The 14,213-nt window shown below is 39.6% G+C and overlaps 1 protein-coding gene across 6 annotated transcripts in view; it reads left to right on the top strand.

Annotated features, from left to right (window-relative positions):
• LOC104107483 (transcription initiation factor TFIID subunit 1) overlaps positions 1-13,390 on the top strand; it is a 31,249-nt gene extending 17,859 nt beyond the window's left edge. For 5 of the 6 annotated variants that reach the window (XM_009616303.4, XM_009616302.4, XM_009616307.3 and 2 more), the window contains 10 exons: positions 990-1,199; positions 1,354-1,446; positions 2,078-2,284; positions 8,206-8,409; positions 8,964-9,450; positions 10,236-10,426; positions 10,543-10,668; positions 10,788-10,844; positions 10,925-11,920; positions 12,536-13,390. In XM_009616303.4, the coding sequence (XP_009614598.1) occupies positions 990-1,199; positions 1,354-1,446; positions 2,078-2,284; positions 8,206-8,409; positions 8,964-9,450; positions 10,236-10,426; positions 10,543-10,668; positions 10,788-10,844; positions 10,925-11,920; positions 12,536-12,889 (2,925 nt within the window). In that variant the 3' untranslated portion in view covers positions 12,890-13,390. The remainder of the gene's footprint in view (positions 1-989; positions 1,200-1,353; positions 1,447-2,077; positions 2,285-8,205; positions 8,410-8,963; positions 9,451-10,235; positions 10,427-10,542; positions 10,669-10,787; positions 10,845-10,924; positions 11,921-12,535) is intronic. The other variant, XM_009616309.4, reaches the window with a different exon arrangement.
• The last annotated feature ends 823 nt before the right edge of the window (positions 13,391-14,213 follow it).

Raw genomic sequence — 14,213 nt, 5'->3', positions numbered from 1 at the left:
GCTGTTGCATGATAAGCCTGAGTTTTGAAATTTGGAAGGCATATGAGTTGGCCCCCCTGTGAAGGGGATGCCTTTGATTTTCTCATATTGTTGCCTTTGATTTTCTCATATTGTTGCATTGTCCACATGCATTCTCCTTGATGCATTCAACTTGTTTTGCAAGATCTGGTGGCCCGAGCTTCAACGCTTAAGGATTAGAAGTTCTCTTGATGTTTCATGTGCCTGATTTTGTCATTGGTTCGATTGAAATCTGCCTTTGATTACAGTTGCATATGCAAAATACGCACCATTATTATTATTATTATTTCTTTTAATGATGATGCTAGATGGCAGACATGGGTGTCAGAATCCATGCCAAAGAATTGATGCTGTTCCAGGCCCAAGATGGCGGAGTATGAGGTCTTAGTTTTCCAGATCTTAAATAAATAAGCTAAAATTGAATGATTGGGAACTCATGAAGGAAAAGGAATCTGAAGCTACATAATTTAATAAGCTTATGTGCTTTTTTCCTTTCTTTTATTCCTGGGGAAGTAGAATTTGCTTTTCATTAGTGTTGTTTAACAATTTTTTTCTTTGGATTTTTCTATTTTTGTATCATGGAGGTACATTGACGCACATTCTTGGCTTCTCGCCACAAACTCAATGAACTTCCAACTAAAGTTGCAAACTTGCAATAGTGTTTGAGGACAATTCACTTCGACCTTTAGATTTTGATATCCTATTCTGTTATGGATTTGTTTTGTGCAGTATGCTAATGCATGCTTCTGTAATGTGCAAGCTTGCTGTAGCTATGTCGATGTTTATATCTGGAGAGGATAATCATGTTTCTTTAATATGCAAGCATGTTATAGCTATGTCGAAATCTTATTCCAGAAGAGGATAATCTATCACGTATAATTTATGACTAATATCTGATCCGTTGCTTGTCTATGAATATGTGGTGGATCTATTTCCTTGTTTAATCCGCCTTTCTCTTGTTATCTTTGAAGGAGCCTCACATGGAGGTAATCTCTCCCGGATCCAAAGGTGTTCAGACCTACATAATGAACAGACTATTGGTATATATGTATCGTGAATTTCGTGCTATTGAAAAACGGGGTTCACGTCCTTTCATCCGCGCGGATGAGCTGTCTGCACAGTTCCCTAGCTTGTCAGAGGCCTTTCTTAGGAAAAGGCTCAAACATTGTGCTGATTTGCAGGTACTTTAGGGAATCAACATTTCGATTCCTGGGTAAATCCTTTAGTACAGACATTAGTCGGACAGGATTTACTGAAAGTTGTCTTTGTTGAACTTCATGTGCTCCTTCCCTTTATGTGTCTGTGGTAAGTAACTTAGGTGCTGACATGATGCAGAGAAGATCAAATGGACAGCTCCAATGGGTTATGAGGTTCAATTTTCGGATTCCATCCGAGGAGGAATTGAGGAGGCTGGTTTCACCAGAAAGTGTGAGTTCTTTAAAGATTCTTGTTTTTAGTTTCTCTCTCATCCCCCCCCCCCCCCCCCCCCACCCCCACACACACACACGCCAAACCAAAAATAAAAAGGAAGAAGGGTTATAAAAACATTCTTTACTGTGCATTAAGAGATGTCGTGCACTTGTCAAAATAACATGGGTACAAATAACACTATCTTAAAGCTCCGTCTTTCGATTATGGAGTTCACCACTTTAGCACATTTGGTATCAGCAGGAGGCTAAATCATGCTGCTCCCCTCTCTCCTATTAAAGACCGAGAACAGAATTCATGAAGAATGGAATAAGTTGTTGATGGTCTATAATTTGTTTTTCTTGTTGAGTGGTTTAAATTGCTGGGCTCTGTTGCAATAAGAAATTTTAAATTCACCTCCCTTTAATTTTCATATCCAATTAAGGGTAGAGATTGTGACTCCTGAAAGTCATTGACCTCGGTGCAAACTAGGGTTCAAATGTCATTTTTCCAGAATGTAGTAATGCTTTTCATTATGCTGTTACTGCCTCCAATATTTCCTCTTCTTCTTTACTGTTTCACATTGCCTATGTTATTGGATTTTCAACCATTTATCTGAAACTTTTTGTTTTGTGCTTGTCCTTTGGCTCAGGTGTGTGCATATGAAAGCATGCAAGCTGGCCTTTATAGGCTTAAGCGCCTAGGTATTACGCGGCTAACTCATCCTGCAGGCCTATCAGCTGCAATGAACCAGCTCCCAGATGAAGCAATTGCTTTAGCTGCTGCATCACATATTGAAAGGGAACTTCAAATCACACCTTGGAACTTGAGTAGCAACTTTGTTGCCTGTACAAACCAGGTAGATCATTCTTGCATCATTCATCTTGTAATCTAGTCTTTGACGAAATGCTTGTCTCTTTCCGGAGTGTGTTCCTAGGAAAGAATTGTATGAGAAAACTCAATCCAACAAACTTTGGAACTGTGTCCTTTCCTGTTTGGTGATTGCCAGTTAGTTATCTCAATGTCATGGTAATATATCTCAGAAATTGCGTTTGGTCATTGTGGTCATTTCTGTTCTTATTAACCTTTTATCTGGTCATCAGAGATGCTTTGACACGGCAGCCTTTGGTGTCTTTAAATAATTCAAAACTTTTGTTGCAACGATAGAGTATAAGGATCATTCACTAGATCATAAAAAAAGTATAATAAGTATTCTTTGTGAGAAAGCACGGGAGAAAATATGTTATTGATATTGGATGGATGAATACAAGAGGTCCTTATTTATAGCTATACAAGAGCTATACAAGAGCTATACACTACAAGGACATATTACTCCCATTCTAATGTGGGACAAGACTATATTATGTACATAGCTCTAAACTAACACTCCCCCTCAAGCCGGTGCATACAAATCATATGTACCGAGCTTGTTACATATATAACCAATACGAGGACCAGTGAGGGACTTAGTGAAAATATCTGCAAGTTGATCATTCGACCTCACAAACTTTGTAGCAATCTCTCCTGAAAGTATCTTTTCTCTGACGAAGTGACAATCAATCTCAATGTGTTTAGTTCTCTCATCTAAGTTGTTCCGACATGGCAGTTTAGGTGCCGCACCCGTGTCGACATGACACTAGTATGGGTGTGGGTATGGGATCCGTACCGGATTTGGTCAAACGATTTTGGATACTTTGACCACGACGGACGAAAAAATTCGAGATGATATACAATTTAATTCCCGAAATCAAAACCAAAATTAGGATAAATTTGAATAAAATAGCATTCCTTATCTAGGAAATCAATCATTTTCTTATCTACAACTTGAGAATAAAAAAGAAATTCACACTTTACAAGCTATACTTAAGTATTCCCCAAACTTTATCATAATTTAGAAATATTTTTTATATTTTTATTTTTTGAATTATTTTTAGCCGGATCCTTGCACCCGTATCCGTACTAGGATCCGTATCCACGAATCTTAGAATTTATATCTCAAAGGATCCGACCTCTAGATCCGCACCCATGTTGGACACCTACACCCGTGTCCGAGCAACTTAGTCTTTCATGGAACACTGGATTTGATGCAATATGAAGGACAGCTTGATTATCGCACACACGTTCCATCCGACTGATTCCACCAAATTTCAACTCCTTGAGCAATTGTTTGGTCCAGACTAGCTCACATGTTGCCATAGCCATTGCTCGATATTCTGCTTCTGCACTAGATCGAGCAACTACATTATGTTTCTTGCTCTTCCAAGACACCAAATTGCCTCCTACTAAAACACAATATCCAGACGTAGAACGTATATCAGAAGGTGATCCTGCCCAATAAGCATTTGAGTATCCAACGATCTGCTCATGACCTCGATCCTCAAACAGTAACCCTTTGCCTGGAGCCGATTTTATATACCGAATAATGCGGACAACTGTATCCCAATGACTATCACAGGGAGAATTCATAAACTGACTTATAACATACATGATAAGAAATGTCAGGTCTAGTCACTGTGAGATAATTTAATTTACCAACCAGCCGGCTATAGCTTGTAGGATCGCTAAGCGGCTCCCCCTGTCCTGGCAGAAGTTTAGAATTCGGATCCATCAGAGTGTCAACAGGTCTGCAACCTATCATCCCTGTCTCTCCTCAAGAATGTCTAAAGCATATTTTCTTTGAGAAATAACAATACCTGAGCTAGACTGAGCGACCTCAATACCGAGAAAGTACTTCAATCTGCCTAGATCCTTAGTTTGGAAGTGCTGGAAGAGATGTTGCTTCAGATTGGTAATACCATCCTGATCATTGCCAGTAATAACAATATCATCAGCAGACTACCAGATAAATACAGAGACTTGAAGCAGAGTGCCGATAATACACAGAGTGATCAGCTTCACTACGAGTCATGCCAAACTCCTGGATAACCGTGCTGAACTTACCAAACCAGGCTCGAGGAGACTGCTTTACACCATAAAGTGACCGACGCAAGCGACATACAAAGCCACGAGACACCCCCTGAGCAACAAAACTAGGTGGTTGCTCCATATAAACCTCATCCTCAAGATCACCGTGAAGAAAGGCATTCTTAATGTCCAGCTGATAGAGAGGCCAATGACGAACCGCGGCCGTGGATAGAAAAAGGCGGATTGATGCCACTTTAGCCACGGGAGAGAAGGTATCACTGTAATCGAGCCCAAATATCTGAGTATATCCTTTGGCAACAAGAAATGCCTTAAGTCGATCAATCTGGCTACCGGGACCAACTTTGACTGCATAAACCCAACGACAACCAACAGTAGATTTACCTGAAGGAAGATGAACAAGCTCCCAAGTACCACTTGTATGTAAAGCAGACATCTCGTCACTCATAGCTCGTCGCCATTCTGGATGAGACAACGCTTCACCTGTAGACTTGGGGATGAAAACCGAGGACAAAGAAGATTTAAAAGCATAATGGGGAGATGACAGACGATGAGAACTCAAGCCGACATAATGAGGATTAGGGTTAAGTGTGGTCCGTATACTTTTCCGAAGTGCAATCGGTGTACTAGGAGCAGGGTCCGCAGTAGGAGCATAGTCAGGTGCAGGACGAGAACCAGTTGGGCCTGATGTAGGGCGCGAACGACGATAAGTCAAGAGTGGTGTTCCTGTGGCAGGGGAACTAGGAGGAACAACACTAGACTCCTCAACGGTTGGCATGGGTGAAACCTCTATGGTCGAAGGTGAAGGAGGAGCTATAGTAAACTCTCAAAGGTCGGTATAGGTAAGACCTCAGATATATCATGGTGGTCAGCAGAAGTAAAGAAAGGTTTAGACTCAAAAAATGTGACGTCCGCTGACATAAGGTACCTACGAAGATCAGGTGAATAACAACGATATCTCTTCTGAACACGAGAATAACCAAGGAAGACACACTTGAGAGCACGAAGAGCTAACTTATCTTTCCCCGGGGTTAAGTTATGAACAAAACACGTGCTCCCAAAACCACGAGGTGGAAGAGAGTATAGGGCTGACTTGGGAAACAATACTGAATGCGGAATCTGATCTTTGATGGGAGATGAAGGCATCCGATTAATTAAATAACAAGCTGTGAGAACTGCATCGCCCCAAAAACGCAACGGAACACGAGATTCAATTAGAAGTGTGCGAGCAGTCTCAATAAGGTGCCTATTCTTTCTCTCTGCAATCCCATTTTGCTGAGGGGTATAAGGACAAGATGTCTGATGAATATTTCCTAGAAAAGTCATAAACTGCTGAAACTGAGAAGATAAATATTCTAAGGCATTATCACTACGAAAAATGCGAATAGAAACACCAAATTGGTTTTTGATTTCAGCACAAAAACTCTGGAATATAGAGAATAATTCAGAACGATCTTTCATTAAGAAAAGCCAAGTACATCTTGAGTAATCATCAATAAAACTAACAAAATAACGAAATCCCAAGGTTGAATTGACTCTACTAGGACTCCATATATCAGAATGAACTAAGGAGAAAACAGACTCTGCAGGACTCTCAACACTACGTGGAAAGGAGGCTCGGGTATGTTTCCCAAGCTGACACGACTCACAATCTAATGTAGACAAACTAGGCACCATCTTCTGAAGTTTGGATAAACTCGGATAATCTAAACGTCTGTGGATTAGGTCTGGAAGATAACTAGACATGTTGTGGAAGGACTGAGTGAGTTAAGGTAGTAAAGGTCTTCTGATTCACGTCATGTACCAATTGTCCGTCTCGTACTGCGGTCCTGCATAATAAAGGAATCATCAGTAAAATATATACCATAATTGAGGGCAAGAGTCAAACGACTAACATATGCAAGACTAAAAGGACAACCAGGGACATAAAGAACGGAATCTAGGGTGATAGAAGACAAAGGGGTTAGCTTGTCCAACTCCTTTTGCCTTAGTTTGACATCCATTGGCTAAAGTAACAGTGAGAAAAGACTGTGTGTATACAATATTCGATAAAAGTGATTTATTACCAGGGATGTGATCAGAAGCACCTGAGTCCATGACCCATGGTCCAAGAATACTAGACTGGAAAACACAAGCAAAAGAATTACGAGCAACAGAAGTATCAGTCTGGGCAACCGAGGCTACTTGTGGAGATGTCTGCTTACTTGCTCGATACTGAAGGAGCTCATTATATTCTTCTTTAGATAAAGAAAATCCCTGGTTACCTGTAGTCTCGGTCTGAGCAACGTAAGCATTTTTGGGTGGACGACTATGTAAGGAATAACACATTTCACGAGTGTGTCCAAGTTTGTGACAATAAGAACACTTGGGTCTATATCTTCCAAAACGACATCCTCCTCGTCTATTCTCCATAGTTTGAGACGCTCGAACATCCACTGTCTGGGATGCGAGAATAGCGGAATCAAGTATCTGTGATGACATCACTGGGTGACTTGGTGCTGCAGCAAGGCAGAGTAATCGAGAGAATAATTCATCAACTGTGGGGACAGTCGGACTAGCCAAAATCTGGTCGCGTACTGAATCAAGATCATTAGGAAGTCCAACGAGGGTAAGAAGTAAGAACTAGAAACATCTTCTGTCGCTGCTCTTGTTGTTTTTCCACACTAGCAGAAACTGGCATCAACTTCTCAAATTCCTCCATGACTGCCTGTAGTAAGTAGACATATCTAGTTCCTGCTTCTTTAAGTTTGTCATCTGCGATATCACATCATAGAAGCGAGATATGTCATTAGTGTATAAGGTACGAGCCTTTGCCCAAACCAAATAACATGTCTGGAATGGACGAAACAAGGGCATCAACTTGGAATCAATAGATTGCCACAGGATGCTACATAACTGAGCATCGATCTTTGCCCAAAGTGCTATCGCCTTTTCATCTCCTTCGCTAGACTGTTTGATTAGATGATCTTGAACACCTTGACCTTTACACCACAACTCGACAGATGAAGCCCAAGCTAAGTAGTTTGAACTTCCCATTAAAGGTTCCGAGGTAATCATAACACTAGAGCTTCCAGAACTCATGTTTTTAGACCCAAAAACATCAAATCCCAAAGACATTGTTGCAAATTATTACCAAATAAGAGAAAGAATCAATTGTAATCCACTGAAACAGAGTAAGGAAACACTGAAACAAAATAATGAATTACTGTAGCTGCCGGAATCTACTGTAACTGACGGAAAAAACTCAAAGTGGTCGGAATGAAACAAAAACAGTAGGGGTAGGGTCGGAATTACCAGACGACCCAACCCTTCTGAAGGGACTTTTTCAAAAAATGGCCGGAAGTGGGCGTGAGCTTCTGGTGGCGCGTGAGGAGGCTTCTGCTGGAGATTTTTACTGGGGTTTGGTCGCCGGACAATGACTACTCTTGTGGTAGCGTTGGATTTTGCACAACACTGACGGAGATAAAGCAGACGCAAACAACCTTGAAAAAGTCACCGGAAAAAGACTTCCGGTGACTGATTTCTCTTCCCGGAGTCGCTGGAATTTATGCACAGCCATAAATCTCTCACAATTGCTCTAATACCATGTGAGAAAGACGGGAGAAAATATGTTATTGATATTGGATGGATGAATACAATACAAGAGGTCCTTATTTATAGTTATACACTACAAGGACATATTACTCCCATTCCAATGTGGGACAAGACTATATTATGTACATAGCTCTAAACTAACATTCTTATTGTATCACTACTCTTTCATTAAGTTAGTGCTGTGAGATACATGTACACTTTTTCTGTAATTCATAACATCCTGGCTAGTCCTGAAACTTGGTCTTTCTTGATACTTCTCTGCAGGATAGAGAGAATATTGAGCGACTGGAAATTACTGGTGTTGGTGATCCCTCCGGTCGCGGATTAGGGTTCAGTTACGTCCGCACCACTCCTAAGGCACCAATATCAAATGCAATCTCCAAGAAAAAAACAGTTGTTGCCAAAGGGTCAACAGTAACAGGCACTGATGCAGATCTACGAAGATTGAGCATGGAAGCTGCACGCGAGGTGAGTTGATTGGAATAATAATAGAATTGGATTTTACAAACTTCCAGCTTTTTTGGCTTAGCATCAACTGCGGTTACCTCAAAAGTAAATGGTTTTTGTATCATGCGTATGTTTCCATTGACATATATGTCAACCCATTGTTATCAATCTGGACTGACTGTTCTTTTTATGTTCTACTATTATTTGTTTTAAGTTGCGAGGAAAAGAAATTTCCCTGATATGATTTTAGAACCTAAATGAATATATACCCCTAAATGAATATATACCCCTTATGAAAGATGATTCAGAACAGAATGAATTCTGGCCTATATGATTCAGGCGTGTTTATTTAGCTTAAAGCCTAGTTGACAGGTCCGCGAGTGGTTGATTATTTATTCCTATGGCTCTGATGCATAGAGTTCTCTTGTCCAGATTGAACCCCATTTCTGCTTCTAATTCTTTTATCTTTGGCGAGTTGCCTGTGAATTATGGATCAGTAGCCGAATGGTTTTTTCCTATCAATTCACAAGTATGTGTTTCTCATTTTACATAATAGTGTATTTTCTTGTATTTAGGTTCTTCTCAAGTTTAATGTTCCAGAGGAGCAGATTGCTAAACTAACAAGGTGGCACCGAATTGCTATGATTCGCAAGCTCTCCAGTGAGCAAGCTGCATCAGGTGTCAAGGTTGATCCAACAACGATAAGCAAATATGCACGTGGCCAGCGAATGTCTTTTTTGCAGCTGCAGCAGCAAACCAGAGAAAAATGTCAGGAGATCTGGGACCGACAAGTCCAAAATCTTAGTGCTGTTGATGGTGAAGAAAATGAGAGCGACTCTGAAGTGAACAGTGATCTGGACTCATTTGCTGGTGATTTGGAAAATCTTCTTGACGCAGAGGAATGCGAGGATGGTGAGGAGGGTAGTCATGAGCCCAAACATGATAATGTAGACGGCGTCAAAGGACTCAAGATGAGAAGACGCTCCTTTCAAGCTCAGGTGGAAGAGGAAATCGAGGATGAGGCAGCTGAAGCTGCAGAATTATGCCGCATGCTCATGGATGGTATGGAACATGGATATATGTATATATCTATTATATGTTATTTCTAGTCCATCCTTGGCATCTTGGTGCTATAATCTGTATGATTGAGAAAATTAAGAATTTGGTGTACTTCAATATTACTTTCTTTTTCTCCTAAAAAATAGACATTTAGTGGGAGGAAATTCTGTAGAAAAATAGCATATGAGGTTGGTTCTTATGCTTCTGCCGGTTGGGTAGGGTATAGTGGGTGGAGTATGACATATTTCTCCACGCCTATGAGTTGGGACTTTGTAATGTCAAGGATTGGGTTCTCTGTTGATACGTCTTGGCACGACCAATGCTAAAATCCTTGTCATGTGAAGTTTGCAAATGAAGTAGCATCACTCCTGATCTAGAGTAGAGTACTGTTTAGGAATTTACAGAAGTCCTGTCAAGTTAATTAAGTTGCATCTTATCCTAGAAAGACTCACCAACTTAGGCTTTCCTTATCAAAAAATAAAAAAGAAAGACTCACCAATTCTGAATACTTTTCTTTAAGAAGATTGTAGGAAATATTACCAAATAGAGGTTGCTATACCAATCGATCCCGACAATGCATATAAGAAAACTGCCTACTCCCTTTTATAGGAATGACGCAACAATTTTCCTTTGAGGTGGAGCGTACCCTCTTCTTTCAATAGAATCATTTTACACATAGCATCTTTATTCATGGTATAAACCATTTTTTGTTGCCTGCCAGCAGGTGCAGCCTATCTTAGCACATGTTTCTTATCTGGTATTGTTTATCTCTAACTACTAATTTGCAGATGAAGAAGCTGATCGAAAGAAGAAAAAAAAGGACAAAGTCATGGGGGAGCAAATCGGTGTCATGCCAGATTTAAGATACAGGTTTGGTACAGAAAGCACAGATCGGGGTAAAAAACCTCAAATATTTTCCAAGCCAAGCATCAAGTCTGATGGGCCAAATGCATTGGATTTCATTGGAGATCAGAAGGAGGTTGTTGTCCTTTCTTCCTCTCTAATTCTGTCGTGCTCCACTTATATTAATAGGAAATTGTAGGCATGTCTTTAGTATGTCAAGCAGATGGTGCAATCATCTGATTTTCTTCTTAGCTGCAGGCTGAAGTGTTTGCTACTAAAAGAACCCTATCTAGCAAGGTGAAATCCAAGAAAAAATTTGATATTGTGGACACTGGATTATTTAACAAAAAGGTTAAAATACTAGGGGATGGAATAAAGGTAAATGTCCCCAAGTTATTTTGATTATGCTGCTTATTTTGAATTCCAATATATCCTTGCCAAGTGTTTCTTGATTCTTATAAGACATGTAACTGATGTGATACTCTCCTTGGATGCAGCCCGTGAAAGAGAAGAAGTCAGCAAGAGACAGTTTTGTCTGTGGGGCCTGTGGTCAGGTTTGTGGTTATATTTGAATAATCATCTTATTCTTTCCAGAGTTATGAAGGCTAATCAATTGACTGGTCTTGTTATGCAGCTTGGTCACATGAGAACTAATAAGAATTGTCCCAAGTATGGGGAAGATGTGGATGCACGAGCAGAAAGCACTGATCTGGAAAAGACTACAGGAAAAGCCATTAGTTCTATCGATCCCTTGGATCATCCCCAGATCTTCTCGAAGAAAGTCATCCAAAAAAGTGGAACAAAGAATGTGATGATTGAAGTTCATGAGGATGATAATTCCAGTTCAAAGGCCAAAGTTCTGAAGGTCAAATGTGGCTCAACCGACAAGCTTCCTGATAAACCTACTCCTGCCACCTCATTTAATTCTGACATGCCAGTGACTTCAGATGCTGAAACTGGAACTGTACCACCCCCCATAAAATTCAATAAAATAAAGTTTTCAAATAAGATGAGAGCAGAGGATATTTCCAATGAAGCTCACAAGCCCTCCATTCTGATAAGGCCACCAACGGAGACTGCAGACTCACAGCGCAGCAAGAAAATTGTAATTAAGCAACTTAAGGACTCTGCAAGTGTGGATGAAAGCTTTCTGGAAGGAAGCAGTGGCATGGATTTCAGGAAGACGAAGAAAATCAATGAATTGTCGTACTTGGGGCAGCAAGATAGAGAACACTTTTTTGAAGAGGCTTTAGAAAGGAAAAGAATGGATGATAAACGATTATGGGAAGAGGAAGAGAGGAGGAGAGTTGCTCTAAGGCAGAGAGAAGAAAGAGCCAAAATGATATATGAGCGACAGAAGGCACTAGAGGAGCAGGAGAAGTTAGCGGCAATTGAAAGCTATCAAGATGCCATAAGAAGAGAGAGGGAAGAAGAAGAACGTCTAAAGGAAAAGAAGAAGAAAAAGAAGAAGCCTGAAATAAGAGATGAGTACTTGGACGATTTTCTTCCCAGAAGAAATGACAGAAGGATACCAGATCGAGACAGATCGGTGAAGCGGAGGCAACCTTTTGAGTCCGGAAGGCATGCTAAAGAGCATGCACCACCAGCAAAGCGCCGAAGAGCGGGAGAGGTAACTAAATCTATTATGCTTGTTTATCTCTGCAGGTATTAGTGATAGTCCATTTACTATGGCCATAGATGCTGTGGACCTAGACCATCTAATCCTTATTTCATTTTGTGCTGTGTCCAAGTGATCTAGCTGACCTTTCTCTCATGTTCCTGTTGGCCAATTTGGTTGCATGGTGGTGTTTATAGAATTTTCTGATAGGAAATGAATAGTACTAGTTAGGAGAAAATACGGCTAACTGCCGTCATGGTGGGTGGTGTGTCTTTTTTTTTTTTTTTTTTGAAAAAGTGAGGCTTATGCCTCCTTGCATGTGAAATAGAAAGGGAAAAAGAGAAAGGCCTACTGCCTACTTACTCTCATAGGAATATTGATCATGCATCTACTCTGATGAGTGTTGTTTGACTGTCACATCTTAAGGAAGAACACATTCTCTGTATGCATAATTATTTCATTGTTGGTCAGTTAACTGCAGTTAGAAAAGCAAGATGTTTGCAGGAAAAACCTCTGATCTTATTTGATCTGTTCTTTCTGATAGTTCCTTACTTCCTCTGTATTGCGAAAGGGCAGATGTGTAGTAGTCTTTTCATTTAACTGAAATGTGGTTGAATTTGTTTGAAGGTTGGTTTGTCAAATATTTTGGAAGAAATTGTTGACACACTGAAGTCAAATGTGGAAGTATCTTACCTCTTCTTGAAACCAGTGACCCGAAAAGAAGCTCCAGATTATCACAAGTATGTAAAGCGTCCTATGGACCTATCTACAATCAAAGAGAAAGCCAGGAAACTGGAATATAAAAACCGCGGGCAATTCAGGCATGATGTGGCACAGATCACCATCAATGCACATATATACAATGATGTGCGCAACCCAGGTATTCCCCCCCTTGCGGATCAGCTTCTAGAGATTTGTGACTACTTGCTGGAAGAGAATGATTCCATCTTAGCTGAAGCTGAAGCTGGTATTGGACGATGATACTTCATATTTGTACCCTTATCTCTGTTGGATTTTAAGTGCCATTAAGCAAGCTTTCATCGGTCACTCTTGATCTAGTGGTTTCAGCAAATGGATAGCTATCTATCGTTCAGCGATCAGAGGATAGATCTTTTGGATGTGTTAGTTGCAGCCACCCGAAACATGTATCAGATGATGAAGATGTGACTGAAGGGATCGTATCCCAACTGTATAGTGGGATTTAGTAGCTGATATGACACTGTACCATTTTGTTCTACCTCATAGTTAATGTTGAAAGGCAACACGAAAATGGGGTGTGGATGAGAGAATGGGTAGTGTATCTTAATGTATAGAGTAGTAGCTCAATTATGTGACATATGTGCACTTTGTTTGAAACTTTTTAGTTATGTAAATCTTAGCAATTACCCGGTTATTCCTCATAGTCCAGTGGATTCAAATTTTCCCCTTTCTGCTATGTGAATAGAAATTTCAGCTAATCAATTGGATTTATTCCTCATAGTACATCTTGCTGTTTTAACTATTGTGAGTTTTAATTATGTGGAAATTGGAATGGTCTATGGTAAATGGAGTCCTAATTCCCTTGAGTTTCTTCTTGTTGAGGACTTTTCATTATAATGGCATTTTTTTTAATATCTAACTTCTGTATTGTGATTCAATGCGACTCATATTTTATCTGTTTGCTAAATATATTAAAAAAGTAATTAATGTTTGACGTTTAAATGCATATATTCTAGAGGATAAGGATGTATTCAACAAATATTATGCGCCAATAATATTTGTTAAAATGGATTTTTTATTTTATATTTCTCAACATGGAGTCAAAGAAAAGCAATCATAAGTTAGGTACAATGAATGCCTCAGCTTTAATTTTTTATGCCCATGGTTCCCAAAGTCATTTTGTTTGAAGTTGTTGAGTGTTGAAGTGATGGTTGTTAGGATAGTGTTAAAAAATTGTTATTGAGTAGTATTACTTGAAATCTATTCTATTAACTTGTAATCCAAATATTTAAGAAGGATTATGTGTTTTTTATATGGCACATGAAAGAATATGTTATTTTCCCTTATTAGTAGAAAGAAATTAGAGAATCTATCTTGTTTTTTTATAATTTGAGTAATTTCCTATAGATTCATTGATTGAGGTTTCCTATATTTTCGTTAGTTGATCAAATCTTTATTTTGTAATATTAGAATCTCTATCTCATGGAAGTAATATCACTTTCGTCCTTCAATTTGTGTAGAAAATCAAACCGTCACTTAAACATAGCTCTCATGCTATCTAACTTTTGGCCATTGACAGTGTAATTTTATAAATACAAAATAGGGA

Source organism: Nicotiana tomentosiformis, chromosome 11 (assembly GCF_000390325.3).
Source record: "Nicotiana tomentosiformis chromosome 11, ASM39032v3, whole genome shotgun sequence".
In the NCBI taxonomy this organism is placed as follows: domain Eukaryota; kingdom Viridiplantae; phylum Streptophyta; class Magnoliopsida; order Solanales; family Solanaceae; genus Nicotiana; species Nicotiana tomentosiformis.
Note: the sequence above shows the minus strand (reverse complement) of the source record. Positions and strands in the feature narration are given on the sequence as shown.